We start from the raw sequence: 18,139 nt of genomic DNA, 5'->3' as shown, positions 1-18,139 counted from the left end.
TGTTCATTCCCCAAATCCCATCCAGTATGACCTGACAGTAGCCCTACACTAATCTATACTTGAAGCTTTGTGCTTCAGTTTGGCAGGGAAAACAAATTATTCTGTTGATGGTTTCAGGACCAATGGACAGCTTTTTGAGAGAAGAGCAGGGAAATGTAAAAGTGGACCCATACCTCATTCTTACATAAAATAAATTCCAGATGGAGCAAAGATTTAAATATAGAAAAAAAAAATGAAACTCCCAAATAAACCAAGAGATTATTTTTTATAGTTTTAGGGTTAGAGAGGCCTTGTTAAGTATGACATAAAGCCTATAAGCTAGAAAGAAAGATTGACAAGGTTGACCAGATAAATTCTTTGGTTTGGTAAAATACTGTAAGCACTGTTCAAAGAAAAATACAACTTGGGGAAAATAGTTGCAAATTATAACAAGGGCCTAATGACCATCATACATAAAGAACTGCTATAAATTAATAAGAAAAATACTGAAAACCCATTTGAAAAATGAGTGAAAGACTCAAATGGGCAATTGAGAAAAAAAAAAAATTCCCATTTTCCCTTTTCCGCTACACTGATGTCCCACAGATCTCCTTTCTGCTCTTTGACCATGACAAGTAGTTTCCTGCCTCTGCAGTTTTGCAGTGGTTGTACCCTAAGTCCGTAATTGTGCCTCCTGCTTTCCGCAGCCTGGCTTGGCGTGACTCACTCCTTTAATCCTTGCTTAAATGCCACCTCCTTCAAGAAGCCTTTCCTGACCATCATTTCTGAGTAGATCCCTTGTCTCTTTGCTTGTTATTCCCCACCATCACACCCTTTTTCTTTCTCTCGGCATTTGTCATCATGTGTGCTTACATACTGATGTGTTGCCTGTATCTCCTGAAGGGGGATGGGGTCATTTCTGTTCAGTTCAATGGTTTATATGCAGTGCCTGGCACATAGGAAGGAATAGCAGTTGAGTGAGTAAAGACTTATGCATGACTTATAGATACATGAAAAAGTGCTCCATCCCATGGTAAAGATAAAAGTGAAAGCCTTTTTACTTATCAAGTTTGTAAAAATTAATAATACCCAGTGCTTGCAAGCGTGGGAGGAAGTGGGTGGTAGGGCAGTTAGTCAGTACAAGCAAAACATGCAGTGGGCCTCTCCTTTAACTCTGCAGTTTCACCACTGCAAACGTGTCCCCTAGAAATGCTCACGGAAATGCAGGGGTAATGGTACAGAGATGCCCACTGTGGTGGTGTATGTAATGTGGAAAATGAGAACAACCAAAATATCCACTAGTACGGGATTGGTTTACTTATGACCCAGTCATAAAGTGGAATTTCTTTATGGAAATATTTCATCATACATCCTTGAATTAAAAAATTACAAGACATATAAATGATGATTACACTTTTGTTTAAAATAATGAAGATTTTGTATGTGTATTTGTGCATAGGAGGGATATGGAAGGATAAAACTTGTAACTGTTAAGAGCATGGGATTAGAGGATGGAGCAAAGGAAGTTTTAATTCTAATTTCATTCTTTTGTGAGATTTTTTGGGGGAGTAGAGATTGTTGAATTTGTGTGTCTATATATTTTCTTCTGTAAGACACAGCCTTATATATTGTTCTTTCACCTCCAACCAGTGATAAATTATTGCATGCACTCTTGAGACAATCCTTGTTCTCGTTTAGAAACAATTTACTGTAACTGTGCCCTTACTTCTACCTGATGCCTTTGAGGGCCGGGGAAAAGAAAAAAGCTTCTGGTATGTAATGCCAAAATTTCTCTTCAATTGAGATGAAATTTTTTTAAGAGCTCAGAAAGGGGCTACCGTTATAACTATAGTATGCACCTCTGGAAGAGAAAGGTGGAACTTTTCACAGAAACAAAACAGTCTTTTCAATAATTCAACTATAGAAGTAACTATAGAAAAGCACTGAGCTTCATGGGGCTCTCAGTTCAGGTAGGATCAGAGCTTTTTGGAAAGGAGAATGGCACATCGACATTTCATTTTGCATAAGTACCGAAGTCATATGCCAATGTAAAAAGGGGAGAGGTAGGACATACATTTTAATTCTCAAGATGTGAGTATCAGTATCTCCTTTATTCAGGGAGCTAGGGGGTAAAGTAGGATAGAGACAGCATGATGAAGTAGAAAATATATTGACTCTGAAACCAGTCAATATATAGACCTGGCTTCACCTCTTACTAGCTCTGTGACCTGTTTTCCTTAGCTGTCAGTTAGGATAATAAATAGTTGTAAAATCAGAGTTAATGGAATGTAATGATCATATTAACATTTTAGGTGCTCGGTAAATGGTAACTGATAATTTTTACTTGGCATGAAAGAAAGAATAAAGGAGGATCCATTTCACTTCCTTCATTTGCCCAGTAATTTTACTGTTTGCTAACACATCAATACATTTGAAAGCAAGTCCTCAAGTCAGATTGTGTACTACCTAGTTTAGGGGTTAATTGAATCATTTGCTCGTTCATTCAAAAAAAAAGATTGAACTCTATGTGCTAGGCGTTGTTTTCTAGGTCTTGGAAATATATCAGTGTTTAGGACAGAGAAGGTATGTGTTATCAAGTCGCACATTTGTGTCTCTGATCCAGACTTCTCCCTTGAACTCCAGATTTATACATACGATTCCCTGTTTGTCATTTCTACTTGGGTGTCTAATGAGAATCTTAAATTTTGCGAACACAGTACTGAGCCTCAGAATGTGCTTCCCTGTCAGTACCCTTCTCCTGGATCTCCCTCATCTCATTCTCCTCCTCACTCCCTCTTCTCCCTAATCATGCTGCCTTTGCTGTTAGCCTGTCAGGGAGCCTGCTACCACGAGGCTTTGCCATGTCTGTTCTCTCTGCCTGAAGTGCTCTTCTTCCCTGAGGGATCCTCAGGCTCAAACTCTCAGCTCCTTCAGGCTTTGCTCAGATGTCACTCAGTTGGTGACCACACTGATAATATATGCCATCCCAGCCAGCCAGCACTCCCTGCATCTTCTACCCTGTTTCCTTTTTTCCCCACGGTATTTATCGCCATGTGATGTATGTTTATTCGCTTTTTGTTTGTCTCCTTCAACTTATATGTAAACTCTGTGAGGGCACGGATTTTTTTCCACCTTGTTTACTGCTCGGGGCTCAATGAAATTGAGTGGATGGATGGATTTGTACCTGGTCCTCCTGAAGGGTTCATTTTAGTTAGGAGAGACATATGATAATCAAATAAACCAATAAGTGAAAACTGTGTTTTCTGTGAGAAGATAAAACAGGGAAATGGAGTGGGAGTGATCAAGGTAAGGGGCACTGAATATGGGAGTCAAAGGCGGCTCTCTGATGTTTTAAGGCATAAAATTAGTCTAGTATGACTGGAGCACAGTGATCGAGAGGGAACCTGGTAGAAGATGAGTTTCCAGGATGGCAGGTGGGGAACCAGATTAGGAGGACTATGTGTAGCATGGTAAGGATTTGAGAGTTTACTTGAATTACAAAAAACCCCATAGCCGATTGGAAAGTTTTAAGTAAGGGAGTGGCATGTCTGGATTCCCATTTTCAAAAGGTTGCTCTCACTGCTGTGATGAGACTCAACACGGGGTCGGGGTGCGGGGAAGGGGACCGGAGTGAGATATGGGGAGGATATATAGGCCTATAAAGATGCATCCTTTCTTAGGAAATTAAAACTGTCAAGCAAAGGTAAAGCTGGCATTATGTGGCTATTTTTATATTCCAGAGCTGCTGCTGAAAAAAAATCTTGTGTGTGGCTTCCTAAATTGTCTCTAAAGCAGCTAGAATTTACGGGGGAGCTGAGGGACTGCTGGGGACAGGAAGTAGGGGTATGGGACTGTGAGGGCTGCAGAGTTTCTTTTCACTCCCTGCTTTGCCAGGTTATATTACCAGTGAGGTATCTGATACACAGCCAGCGCGCCCTGTTGCCCTAATAAATATCCGTGTAGTCAGATATGTGGGATATGCAAAATAAACTGTTTTAAAAGACTGTAGCACCAGTTTTGGTTTATAACTTTCAGTTATTTTGATTTACATGTATGTGTCCTGAGGGAATATTACAGAAGTTGTAAAATTCATATTTGTAAGATAAAAATGCGCATGATTGAAGTAAGTGCTTCAGTAGTGATTCAATGATAGTATTTCTTTTTCCATTTCAGAAAACACCAATTTGATCATGGAGAGGTAAAGACTTAATATTACCAAAATTTGCCTTGTTTTAATGTTTGTATGTATTCGGACTTTTCTTTCTCGTTCCATTTTCTAACTTTATTGGTAAGTCACTAATCATCTTCAAAATAGGCCTGTATGTGTTTTTACGAGAATACTACAACATAACCATTCATTTGTTAGAGCAATTAGATAGGAAACTCATTTGGTCGGCCCTAATCACCCTCAAGGTAATAGCAGTTCATTGCTGGAGACCATTTAGACACGTATGCAGAGTGTCTTTCGCATGATTAGGGATCCCTTTTCTCTCTGCTCACCTTGCCCTGAGGCCTCAGAGATGGGACTGGTTGCTATTCACATCTCCTGGAGATTCAGCCTAGTTTTCTTTTTTAATTGAGGTATAATTGACATATAATATTATATTAGTTTCAGATGTACAACATAATGACTTGAATTTGTATATATTGTGGAATGATCACCATGATAAGTCTAGTTAACATCCGTTACCATACGTAGTTACTCAAATTTTTTTTCTTTTTTATCTTGTGAAGAGGACTTTTAAGATCTACTGTCTCGGCAACAGCATGGTGACTACAGTTCATGATGCTGTATTTCACATTTCCATCTGGTTCAGAAATGTGGGCTTTATTAACCCCAGGCTTGATTCTGAGCAGAATTATAGGACCACTTCCCTGAGGGACTTTATAATTTTAGCCCTCTAATAAAAGGGACAAGTTTGAGAGTGAATTTTAAGACTTTCAGAAATCAAACTGTTGATTATAATATTAAATATTATTAAATATTATTTCAGAAATCAAAATATTGTTACTAAGAAAAAGTACCCTTTTCTATATATTCACCAATTTAACAATATATTCTTAAACTTCACAAATAGTAGGAGTAAAAATATTTTCTCTTTCTTTCAGCTGGTTTATCATGCATTGCAACTGTTAGCATATACAGTCCTTGGTGTTTTAATTATGAGACTAAAACTCTTTTTGACGCCACACATGTGCGTTATGGCTTCCTTGATCTGCTCAAGACAGGTGAGATGATTATGTTGGCATTATAGCTGCTATGATAATTTTACCCCAGTCTTTGTTATTGAGTGTCCCTAAAATAATATTAAATTACCCAAAATTCTTTAAATTGTTTATAATTAAAGTTCTTCATGGTTTTGTACTAATCTTTCCTAAGGGGTAAGGGCCAAAGCAGATCCCTTATCCTTTTAACTTCTAAAATAGTCCTTGGTGTACAACAAACACTCATTCAGTGCAGGCTGAATTCATGAATGATAACTACAGATGTTGACAGAAAGCAGTGATCGCACAGGGGCCCACACTCAGAAGGACTCTGCACCTAGATTGATGCTCTGCTGTGGCTGTTTTGAACTTCTTAAAAAATGTCAGACAAGGAACCCACATTTTTTTTTTTTTTTTGGCTGCACCACGTGGTATGTGGGGTCTTAGTTCTTGACCAGGGATTGAACCCGTGCCCCCTGCAGTGGAAGCATGGAGTCATAACCACTGGACTGCCAGGAAAGTCCCAAGGAACCCACATTTTTATTTTGCACTGAGTCTGGCAAATTATGTAGGTAGGCCTGGCCTTACCCAAATCTGGGAGTAGAGCAAGTTGACGGAAGAGTTTCTTAAATCATGTCCCACCTATATTAGGCTAATGGTAGAATTGTTTTGATCCCTCAGGTTATTGTTTCTGGAACTTTTCCTTAGAATTATTAGTCCTGTATCTGGGATTCTAGCAGAGACTGTATTCTTCTCTGGGAAGTTGGATGCAGGCTGGTTTGTACTAACAATTGTCAATGTATTCTTAATTTGGTTTCAGCTATTTGGATGGCTCTTTTGCAAAGTACATCCTGGTGCTGTTGTTTTTGCTGTGTTAGCAGCCATGTCGATACAAGGTTCAGCAAATCTGCAAACCCAGTGGAATATTGTAGGGGAATTCAGCAATTTGCCGCAAGAAGAACTTATAGAATGGATTAAATATAGCACTAAACCAGGTAAAAAAAGGTCATATTATTTAGCTGTGGTTTTCCCTACAGTTTTATGTACAACTGCACAATCCTCAACCCAAGTTACTTCCAATGGTTTTACTTCCAGGAAAACTGTGGTTTTCCCTACAGTTTTATGTACAACTGCACAATCCTCAACCCAAGTTACTTTCAGTCTTTCTAAGCAGTCCTGCTTCTAGATTATCCAGGAAGAGAGAGATGTCAGTCTTGCTTATGTAGTTTGCAAAGGAAATGTTACATGTATTTTCTTAGTAATTTATTTCTCTATTTTACATAAATTCTAATTTTTTTCAAAGTATATCCAAAGTTTTGCATGGCACATTTTAAAATAATTTATGTTATGCTTATTTTCCTAATTAATTTTTAATCTTAGCCCTTCTCATTCCTTCTTGAAATGAACTCATGGAATGTGATATTTTATTCATGTATAGAAAGAGAGGTTTTTGTTGTCATCTGAGTATCAAGTGACTGAATATTAAATTATCTTCCAGAATTCCTAGTTGCTATAAAACTTCCCTAGTCAATTTGTTGCGTCTTTCCTAGAAGCAGGAAAAGACATTAAAGACAAATGAAAGAAACGGAAATCCTCTATGATGAGACATACGATGAGGCTTTATCTTCCAAGGAAAATAGTTTATCCAGGCTTGGTTGCTGACCACCATTTTATTAGCTACCTGACTTGATCCTGGTTCTGTCATTGAATCTTTATCATGATTCGGGCCTCAGCTTTTTCACCTGGGAAGTAACTGAGTTGACCAGAAGGAGACCCCTTGTCATGCTCACCAGGTGTCTTCCTAAGACCTTCCTTCCTGCTTTGCAGATGCAGTGTTTGCAGGTGCCATGCCCACAATGGCAAGTGTTAAACTCTCCGCACTTCGGCCCATTGTGAATCATCCACATTATGAAGATGCAGGTTTGAGGTTAGTACACAAATATCACATTGTTGAAAACAAATTTTTCTTACAAATAGTGAGTGAGGGAACCAGCAAAATAATGAGAAGTGTTTCAAGAGGATATGGTGAACTGGGGTTTATAGAGTTTGGGGACAAAGAATGCTGAAATAAGATGGCTAAGTTCAATACAAACTGTTAAGGCTCCATAGGACAATAAAACTACAGTCTTTGGGGTTATCTTCTCTCCTAGGCAGCAAAAAGAAATCACCCCATGTCTGTTTTATACAAGTTACAGGGCTCCAGACACCCAGGTCCTTATTAGCTATCATCACCTTTAAGTTCCCCAGAAGATTCACTAGCCTATAGTTTTTATTAAGGTTTTCTTATAGGCTATTTTTCTTGAATTCTGAGGAGTCAGTTGAGATGGAATCCCATTCAAATAGGGTTTTTTTCTGATTTTCACCAATATAGCCTACTAGAATGATCTTGTTTTTTGGGGTTTTTTTTACTATTTTTTCATAAGTTAGAGTGTTGTGTTCTCTTTGTAAAGGAAATAGATTTAATTTTCATGCAATTTCTAGGTTGGTCAGCTAGTCATTTCCTAAGTGACTGGTGAATCCTTATTAATATTTTGTGTAACAACGAGACATACCTTTTATAAATAAAAAGCTTTTTCATTAAAAAATCAATTTTAGCAAACTAATTTCCAGAGCAATTGTGTTGAATAAGTTTAATTTTTTGTATTTTGTTTTTTTATTAAATTAGGAATAAAATGGAGAGCCATTTAATGCTAATTGTTTGTTCTCAAAGTTAGGACTGTTGTACCTTTAAAGTAGTCCTGTAGTTGTGTCTGTGTAGCTCATACTCTTATTTGTGATAGAGTGATGGAGAATTTAAAACAAAAACAAGCACTCAAACAAACCAAAAGACTAAGTTTGGAAATGAAGGGATTCATTAAACTGAACTTTTTCTCTCAGGACTCTTGTGCTACTTGTGCTTTTTTCGACTGACTTCCCCAATGCCCCTTAGCAGGAACTCCTGTGAAGAATGTTCCCTTGACCTGATTCTTCTGTAGAGTCCCTCTTCTAGCTCCATTCAGTGCTTTTGTCCAAATAGGTTGATTGCATTCTTTTGATCTTGAAAATCTTCTGCCTAATTATTTTTCTTTAGAGCCAGAACGAAAATAGTATATTCAATGTATAGTCGAAAAGCAGCTGAAGAAGTGAAGCGAGAATTGATAAAGTTACAAGTGAATTACTACGTTCTGGAAGAGTCCTGGTGTATAAGAAGATCCAAGTGAGTACTCAATACAGTATTTTATATTCATAAGACATTAAAGTTAATTCAGTTTCATGGCAAGTGCTTTACTAGTTGTATGTGTGAGATGTATATAATAGCAAAGTATAAGCAGAAAAAACTTTTTTGATAATTATTTGGAGTTTTTTCTTTTCCAGTCATTTTAAACATCTATTTATTTTTATGATGATTTACATGTGCACATTACCTTAAAGGTATTGGCACTTACTGATAATTTCCCAAATTGTTCATATTTGCCTTTGATGTTTTTTTGAGAAACTTTTATTTAAAGTTGGATGTATTTTCTTTCAAAAGACTTGTGGAGTCTGAAACCAAATAATGGAGAGTCTCATTATAATGAAGTCAGGCAGCTTTGTCCATACCACATCTCTGCACCATACCATATCCTGTGATAGATGGGACCCCCCTCCCAGCATCAACTCAGAGTGAACTTCTTTCTTTCTGTTTTGCATCTTATTTGAGTGGGAAAATAATTAACCTTAAGGTGACCCATATTCTCTTGGGTTTATAGTTTTAAAAAGTATCTATTTCCACAGAGAAGTTCACTAAGCAGAGTAGAGCAATAAGAGTAAGATTTTAAAAGCAGATGTGAATTCTAAAGTTGACTATTTAGAAATGTTACACTTGGGTGACTAGACAGCAGATGATAGCTTGCTATTAAAATACCAGAGCATTCACCCCATGAGGAATACAGAAAGGAATAGTTTTATCAGAAATCAAGGATATTTTATGGAATACTATTATTTTTAAAATTCTCACTACTCTTTAAGTAAACAGAAGTCTCCAGGAGATTGCTGTATCTGTGGCTTAATCATACTCATTTACCATGTATTTCAACAATACACAAGGGTGTTAAGATGAAATGATTAAACATTGACTTAGGAGTAAAAATAGTTCAGTGACACAGTACCTATCAAGCATTGCCCACAAGGAAACTCAAATAAATTTTTATTGTTGAATGATTTTCCATTGAATATGTCACAGGTGATTTGAATTTAATCAGGATCTACAGAAAATGTTATTGAGTCATAATTTAGAAAACGCTTTAAGTCTTTATGAACGTAAGAATATATGTGAAACTTATATACATAACCTTTAACTTTGTTATATAAATTTAGGACAAAAAGTCATAAGCATCTCTCATAATAATTTGATGAAGACACTGTAATAAATGAATGGTGGGCTGACTTTTGCAGTCAGAAGGACTCAGTTTTTTGGCAGAGATTTCCACCAGCATTGGGATCTTCTTTACTGCCTTAGGGTTTACTCTCCGACTCTCCAGTTCAGTGATGCCAGCCTGAAACACCTGTAGGTTACTGGAACATAAAAATTATTTCGTGACCTTTTTTCCCCAAGCTAATGATGAACCTTGATTCAAGATTCTTCATTTTTTCCTATACTCCTGCATAGTGTTTTGAATATGTGGAAATTGCAGAGGCTAAGGTGCTTCATTCTGGAAAAAAAAAAAAAAAAAAGGGACTTCCCTGGTGGCGCAGTGGTTAAGAATCCGCCTGCCAGTGCAGGGGACATGGGTTCAATCCCTGGTCCGGGAAGATACACATGCCGTGGAGCAACTAAGGCCGTTGATGTTGATGGAGCTAAGATGTTGATGGAGCTCCTTGGATTCGCATAGTTGTAGCAGTCTCATGTTCTGATGGGCAGAGCACTGGTTTTTGTACACAAGAAAGGATCAAAAGACAAATTTAGGAAGTATGGTAATAAATCTTGCATGCTAAACAAAGTCAGCAGTAAATTAACTGGCTTCTGATCATCTCCATTTCGAGCTCACTTACAGGCTTTAAGACTGAGAGTCGAGAGGGGTGGAGGTGTGTGCCGGCTTCCCCCACTCTGGACCTTGACTTGCCCTTGTTGTATTTGTTGCAGTAGGAGTGGGGAGGGAGGAAGCTGAAGAAGTGGCTTCCTCTCATCTGGTTTCCCTGCTCAGTTACTGAAAGAACACTATCTACTGCAGGATTATAAGTCTCAGGAAATCTTAGAGAGGTGCACTCTGCTTAAAGCTGGAGACAGAACACAGCTGTGCTTTCTGTCCTGACAGGGAAGCAGGTGGAGGGCTCAAACAGAAGAGGAAAGGGAAGAAGGACTAATACTTAGCACATACCTTTGCAGTAGGAAGAACTGAGTTTCTGGCCAGAGAGCTCTCTACCAGAATCGGGATCTTCTTTATTCCCTTGGCCCTCACTCTCCAATTCTGTCTGTTATGCCAGCGTGAGACAGCTGTATGTTACTGGAAAAGAAAGATATGGCAGAACAGGGGGAGCAAGTGGGGGAATTCAAATAGGAGAAGAAAGGGAAGAGGGACTAATGTCTATCTGGAGCTTAAACTGTGCTCGGCACCTTGGTGGGCACTGTATTTATGTGCTGTCATTTACAAAGTGGCTTAATTGTATGCTTGATTATTCCTTAAATACTTGATACCCTGTGTTCAAATACAAGTAGGAAAATATACTCAAATGCAAGTTGTAGATGAGTTTTTAATTAACACCTTTTTTATTCTCAGTTCTCTGCTCTCTTTCTCATTAATTCCCATAATAGAGTTGACATAAAATTAAAATACGTGAATTCAGAAGAAAATTATTCAGATTTTCACTAATGCCATTTTAAAGATGTAGCTGGCTGGCCTGGGGAAACTTCAGAAAACTCAGAAAAGGACTAAAGAATGTTAGACAGAGCTCACAAAGGCAGCTCTTTGCCTTCTTCTTTTCCTGAAAGCAATTGAACTCAGTAGCTGGTATTTCATGTATGTTTTACTCTCTACTATCATTGGCCTGCAGTGTAATAACGGTTTGGCCTTAGTATGTGTGAGAAAATTAAAAGGTAGAAAACCCAAGTTCAGTCATATTTTCGTACATTGGTAGAATCTAGTGTCGGCAAGGGTGTGCAAAAAAGTGTGCACTGAACACTCTTTGCAGGAACACTCACTGGTAATACCTTTTTGGGAGATAATTTGATAGAAACAAAGTGAAAATTGTATAGCCTGTTGACATAGTGATAGTGCTGCTTTTAGAAGTTTAGTTTACAGAAAAATATGGGCATAAAATTGTTTATATCAGCATTGTTTTATAATGACAAAATGAGAAACAATTAAAATATCCATCCATAAAAGAGTGGTTAAATAATACATAGAAGTACTAGCATCTATGAAAAAGAATAAAGTAGGTCTTTATGAAATGCAACAATGACCACTTTTTATTGCTAAGTGAGGAGTCCCAGGTTAATCTTGTTTTTGTAAAAGCAACCCAGGAGCATCTGTGAATATAAATATGCCTGTGCCTATGTTTTTGTGTGCTTGTATGTCTGAACGTGAATAAAAAAGGTCTAGCAGCATGTATGCTGGATTGTTTATAGAAGCCACCTCTGAGAAACGGTGTTGGAGGTGACAGTGACTTTCACTTATTTATTTTGATAGGTTTATATTTTGACACATTTTGGGTGACGGTTACCTTTAAATTAAAAATGTTATTGAAAAGGAGAAAGCATGTGCATTCCTGTCTAGTGCTTGCCTCATGGTGGAGAGCAGGGAAGTGGGACTGCCATTGGGAATAAAAGGGACTTGTTGGAAATGGTTTTTTCTCTTATAAAGAAAAGTGAAACAACTATGACGAAACATAAGCTGTTGCAAATCTCTATATAATTTTTCCTTGATTTTTCTGTTTTTTAATATTAAAAAAAAATAAACATTGTGAAATTCCTTTCACCTTTTTTGTTTTTATTGATATTTGGAAGAGTCCAAGCCAGTTGTCTTGTAAGAATGTCCCACATTTGGATTTGTCTAATGTATTCCACATGATTAGATTCAGTTTGACAAAATTTGGCAAGAATAGTACGTAGAAGGTGTGTACTTTCCATTATGTCACTTTGGTAGGTACCTGTCACTTTGTTCTATTATTGGTGATGCTAAGTTTGATCACTTGATTAAAGAATGTTCCCCAATTCTCTCCATTTTAAGGAGACAAATCTCCTTTATAATCAGTAGCCTTTCACCAGGTAGTTCTTGCATCCACTTCTTATAATTCCCTGAATCAGTTATTACATTGGTGATTATAAAATAGTTAGCTAATATAGATTTGAAAGTAATATATCAGTTACTGATTAGGTGATCTTTGACGTTACTGTTGTAATTGTTTTGGGGCACCATGTACTGTACCCATATAAGATGGCAAACTTGATGGGTGTGTGTGTCCTGACTGTTCCTCCAACCAGCCATTCCCCCCATCTCTCTCCCTCTCCTTGGACCTCCCTATTCCCTGAGACACAGGCCAGTTAATAACCTTTCAGTGGCCTCTAAGTGTTCAAGTGAAAGAGTTGCATGTCTCTCACTTTAAATCAAAAGTTAGAAATGATTAAGTTTAGTAAGGAAGGCATGTCAAAAGCCAAGATTGGCCAAAAGCTAGGTCTCTTGTGCCAAACAGTTAGCCATGTTGTGAATGCAAAGGAAAAGTTCTTGAAAGAAATTAGAAGTGCTACTCCAATGAATACATGAACGATAAGAAAGTGAAACAGCCTTATTGCTGATATGGAGAAAGTTTTAGTGGTCTGGATGGAAGATCAGACCAGTCACAACATTCCCTTAACCCAAAGCCTAATTCAGAGCAAGGCCCTAACTCTCTTCAGTTCTATGAAGGCTGAGAAGGTAAGGAAGCTGCAGAAGAAAAGTTTGCAACTATAGAGTTTGGTTCATGAGGTTTAAGGAAAGAAACCATCTCCATAACATCAAAGCGCAAGGTGAAGTGGCAAGTGCTGATGTAGAAGCTGCAGCAAGTTATCCAGAAGATCTAGCTAAGATCATTGATGAAGGTGGCTACCCTAAACAACAGATTTTCAATGATGAAATAGCCTTCTATTGGAAGAAGATGCCATCTAGGACTTTCATAGCTAGAGAGGACAAGTCAATGCCTGGCTTCAAAGCTTCAAAGAACAGGCTGACTCTCTTATTAGAGGCTAAAGCAGCTGATGACTTGAAGTTGAAGCCAGTGCTCCATTTATCGTTCTGAAAATCCTAGGGCCCTTATGAATTATGCTAAACCTGTTTTGCCTGTGCTCTATAAATGGAAAAACAGAGCCTGGATGACAGCACAACTGTTTATTTACAACATGGTTTACTGATTTTGTTAAGCCTGCTGTTGAGACCTACTGCTCGGAAAAAAGAGGTTCATTTCAAAATATGACTGCTCATTGACAATGCACCTGGTCACCCAAGAGCTCTGATGGATGTACAACAAGATTAATGTTGTTTTCATGCCTACTAATGCAACATCCATTCTGCAGCCCATGGATCAAGAGTAATTTCCATTTCCAAGTCTTACAATTTAAGAAATATACTTTATAAGGCTATAGCTGCCATAGCTAGTGATCCCTCTGATGGATCTGGGCAAAGTCAATTGAAAACCTTTTTGGAAAGGATCCACCATTCTAGAGATTCATGGGAAGAGCTCAAAGTCTCAACATTAGCAGGAGCCTGGAAAAAGCTGATTCCAGCCCTCATGGATGACTTTGAGGGGTTCGAGACATCAGTGGAGGAAGTAACTGCAGATGTGGTAGAAATAGCAAGACAACTAGAATTAGAAGTGGAGCCTGAAGATGTGACTGAATTGCTGCAATCTCATGATAAAACTAATGGATGAGGAGTTACTTCTTATGCATAAGCAAAGAAAGTAATTTTTTGAGATGGAATCTACTCCTGGTGAAGATGCTGTGAAGATTGTTAAAATGACAACAAAGGATTTAGAATATTATATAAACTCAGTTGATAAAGCAGCAGCAGGGTTTGAGAGTACTGATTCCAATTTTGAAGGAAATTCTACTGTGGGTAAAACGCTGTCAAACAGCATTGCATGCTACAGAGAAATCATTCATGAAAGGAAGAGTCCATCAAGGTGGCAAACTTCATTATTGTCTTATTTTAAGAAATTGCCACGGCCACCCCAGCTGTCTGCAACCATCACCCTGATCAATCAGTAGCCATCAACATCAAGGCAAGGCCCCCCACCAGCAAAAAGATTCTGAAGCCTTATCACTGAAGGCTCAGTGATGGTTAACGTTTTTTTAGCAATAAAGAATTTTTAAATTAAGGGATGTAATTCTACTGCACACTTAACAGACTTCAATATAAACAGAACTTTCATATGCACTTGGAAACTAAAAAATTCGTGTAACTCACTTTTATTGCAATGTTTGCTTTATTGTGGTGGTCTGGAACCAAACCCGCGATCTCTCAGAGGTACGCCTGTATAATGTTCTGTGTCAGTATATTACCTCTGACTATGTGCTTGATACAGTCTCTCCCTTAATCGCTTATGTCATGGGTACTTCCCATTTTACAAATGTGGAGAGTGAGACTGAGTGAACTACCCAACACCAAATTCTTGGTAAGTAGCTGAGGCAGAATTCAACTGAGATTTCTTACCCCACCACCTGAATTCATGTATATTATATGTCTCTTCTTTCTTTATAGTTACCTTCGCTGTGTTCACCTTGTTCTCAAGAGGATTTATGGTAGCTTACATAAATATAAATAACTATGATAGGATTCTTTTTAAAAAAACTAAGTAGAAAAAAATGACATGAGAGTAGGAACATAAAAAGTGTGTTCCTTTATCTGCCATTATAAAATGTACATTGATTTTTAACCTGCACATTAATTTTTCTAGGCCTGGTTGCAGTATGCCTGAAATCTGGGATGTGGAAGATCCTGCTAATGCTGGGAAACCTCCCTTATGTAACCTCTTAGTAAAGGAGTCCAAGCCTCACTTCACCACTGTATTCCAGAATAGTGTTTACAAAGTCTTAGAAGTTATAGAGGAATGACCGCTGCCTACAGAGAAGTCCACCAGTAATGGTTTTCATGTTTTGCTAATAACTCATGCCTTGTTTTTAATTCAAATCCCCAAAGCTTTTATAAGTAACTGTTTTCAAATGAAAAACGTCTTATTTGGTCAATTTGAATGTCATTCTGATTGTAAAAATACTTATACGTTTATCAGTTGGTTACTATTTCAATGCATCCCTTAAAATTTGCTATGCAAATGAGTATATGCTTGTACTTGACTTAAATATTTGTCCTAAAGTGAGCAAAGCTACCTGTATAAAAAATATGGTGGGTCGTGACAAGGGTGATATGAAAATATAGTCACTTTCGAACTGTTTAGGGGCTCATTTTACAGTTTGTGGACTATTGATGCCACTTGCTTTTTTCTCTGCGTTTTGCTCTTGTCTTTTGAACATTTCAGCGATTATTGTAAGTTCCTCAGTCAAGTCAGCCCCTGTCATCAACTTCAGTAAGAATAGATGGGGCAGACGTGGGTATTTGCTATGTAGAACTCTGTTTGTTTCACTTCTTCACATTCTTTTGTTCTCTGTTGCTCTCGTTAATGAAGCATTTCCTGCCTGTTACTAAGCCAAGCTCTTGGACCTAGTCCTTAAGACCAAATTCCTGTTAACTACCAACCATGTGGCATTAGTGTGTGTGCGTCTGTCTGTCTGTCTGTCTGTCTTTCTCAATATTCTTTGTCAAATAAGTGCTATTTACACATTTAGTTGCTTATCAAGTACTTATTCTTGGTTTAAAAAATTTAATGACAATTGTGTATTTTTAGTATTATTCATTTTTAGTATTGTTCAAATGTTTATATTTTAATAACTTTAAACCACTTAAAATTTTTCATGTATAATTGTAGTCTTAAGAAAAACTATTTTGAACAACCACAAATATAATGCATCTAGAAACTAATGTATATTTGAGTAGACATAATTTATAGTGGAACAGTAGACTGTAGTATGTGGTAATTTTTCTTTTACTATTAAGATACAATAAAGTATGACTAATTTTTTTGTCAAACAAGTAAATGAATAATGATAAGTGAATGGAGTTTTTATATTTTACTTTTAAAATTGCCTGTCTTTAATAAGACGAAGCCTTAAACCTTATGTTATAATTTTGGTTCCAGAAAGCATCATTTCAGTGTGAGGAATGAATATATTCAGCCTTCCTCTTTGTTTTTTTTTCTTTCCTGTTTATTTTTATTTGGAAAATTTTCCAACCTGCTTTAAATTCCTAGTATGAATTTTTGTTTCTTAGAAGTTAATTTGTGTGAAATTAGATTCTTCAAAACAGTGAATCCTCATAGTTTTGAGAAATGGTTTTAAGATTTAACATTCTAAGCAAACCATGACTCTGGTGGACTACACGTTTAATTACACAGTGTTCTCTTTATTAACCACAGGCAGATTAACCTCATTGTGGATTGTCCTTGAGACCTGAGTCCTCAGGGATGGTTTCCGGTGCCCACTCCGGGGAGCCAGTGAAGAGCTGTTCTCTTTCTGCCTTCTCACCAGAGCCCAAGGACAAGCCTGGTCTGGGGGAAGCACTAGCTTGCTTAGAGCAGACAGCTGCCGAGACAGCCTGGGCTGAGGACTGTGCAGCCCCCAGCCTGCCCCAGAGCCCGCCTTTCCCAGGGAGCCTCCTTCCAGCGGAGATTGTCAGTGTCTTCAGGTGCCTGCCCCCTTTTTCTCACTTACCGGGTGACTTATTTCTTGGTCTTTTGCCAGTTTCAGAAAACAAGGAAGCATCTGGGGAGTTGTGGATTAGGAGTAGAATTTGAGCAATGATGAAGCAATGCAGAAAAATGGCAAGTGGGCACTTGAGGTCGAGGAGGATGAGAAGCACCACGGGCAGGAAGAGCGGAAGTGTGTGCTCTGCTTTATTTGCCATTGTTTCTCTCGTAAATATGTTTTGTACATCCAGCAGTTACAATTTTTTTAAAAAAATTTTACTTTTAGTTATTCTCTATTCTTCCCACCTTTCAGTAATTCCTTTCCCAGTAAGTTCACATGTAATTATTTGAAATTCTATATAGGAAAAACATTAAAATACTGTTATAACTGTTTCATATGCTGGGAAAAGATAAAAGTAATCAAATTAGTTTTTTGTTTATTTTTTTCAGAAAACTCCTTTTGTAACAGTATTTATTGATGTAACTCCACCAGCAAGCTATGAGTATATTTTAGGCCAGTCAGTTTAGAACAGAGGCCTTGGGCTACATACACTGCACACTCAGCCTTGGTCACATCTGGTAGCAGCCGGTGCTGTAGATTTTGAATATCTTTTATGGCAGCACAGAGTAGTGGTAGGTTCGATATACATGACAAAATAGTATTAAAGCTCAGTATTTTATGCATTTTTAGCATTTAAAAATATTTTGCTTTAGTGTGAGGAAGGTTAGGATGGGCAAGGAAGTGATAAAATAGCTATTGCTATGACATAAAAAAAAACAAACTTGGGGCAGTATTTCTATAAAAAGGTAAGCCTCTAAAATTGCTTAGAAACAGCATAGTGTTAAAATAGAACAATGATATTAAGGAGAAAATGAAAGGATGTATCAGAAATAAAGTGATAATGCATAGGGGAATTGTATTTTTATGAATTTTATGCCAGTTTACATGTACTATATATGTTAAATAAAAAAGATCATGAAAAATATAGGAAGTGTTTTTTGATTGTTATTTTCATTTCCTCCTTGGCTGTGGACATGTTCAGCCTCATTCTGTAGTCAGATAACCATGAACTGGTTTGTGACAGATTGCAGTCCTGAATAAATGGGAAGGGTTAAAGGTCCATGAAACTACTTAGTCCTCTCCATCAGTGGTGGTATAGGTGTTGAGGTTCCCCATACTCTTCTTATATTTATGGCATTATACACTAACATTACTTTATCATTTCCA

General features: G+C 37.5%; 1 protein-coding gene across 2 annotated transcripts in view; it reads left to right on the top strand.

The window, feature by feature from the left end:
* Positions 1-17,854, top strand: part of DPY19L1 (dpy-19 like C-mannosyltransferase 1) — a 96,006-nt gene extending 78,152 nt beyond the window's left edge. Inside the window, exons 17-23 of one of the 2 annotated variants that reach the window (XM_068549293.1) lie at positions 4,153-4,177; positions 5,089-5,208; positions 6,005-6,179; positions 7,012-7,111; positions 8,255-8,380; positions 15,070-15,251; positions 16,642-17,854. In XM_068549293.1, coding sequence (XP_068405394.1) covers positions 4,153-4,177; positions 5,089-5,208; positions 6,005-6,179; positions 7,012-7,111; positions 8,255-8,380; positions 15,070-15,226 — 703 coding nt within the window. In that variant the 3' untranslated portion in view covers positions 15,227-15,251; positions 16,642-17,854. Of the gene's footprint in view, positions 1-4,152; positions 4,178-5,088; positions 5,209-6,004; positions 6,180-7,011; positions 7,112-8,254; positions 8,381-15,069; positions 16,187-16,641 lie in introns of those variants that run through there. The other variant, XM_068549292.1, reaches the window with a different exon arrangement.
* Positions 17,855-18,139: the final 285 nt, after the last annotated feature.

This window comes from Eschrichtius robustus, chromosome 8 (genome assembly GCF_028021215.1).
Source record: "Eschrichtius robustus isolate mEscRob2 chromosome 8, mEscRob2.pri, whole genome shotgun sequence".
NCBI classification, from domain to species: Eukaryota; Metazoa; Chordata; class Mammalia; order Artiodactyla; family Eschrichtiidae; genus Eschrichtius; species Eschrichtius robustus.
Note: the sequence above shows the minus strand (reverse complement) of the source record. Positions and strands in the feature narration are given on the sequence as shown.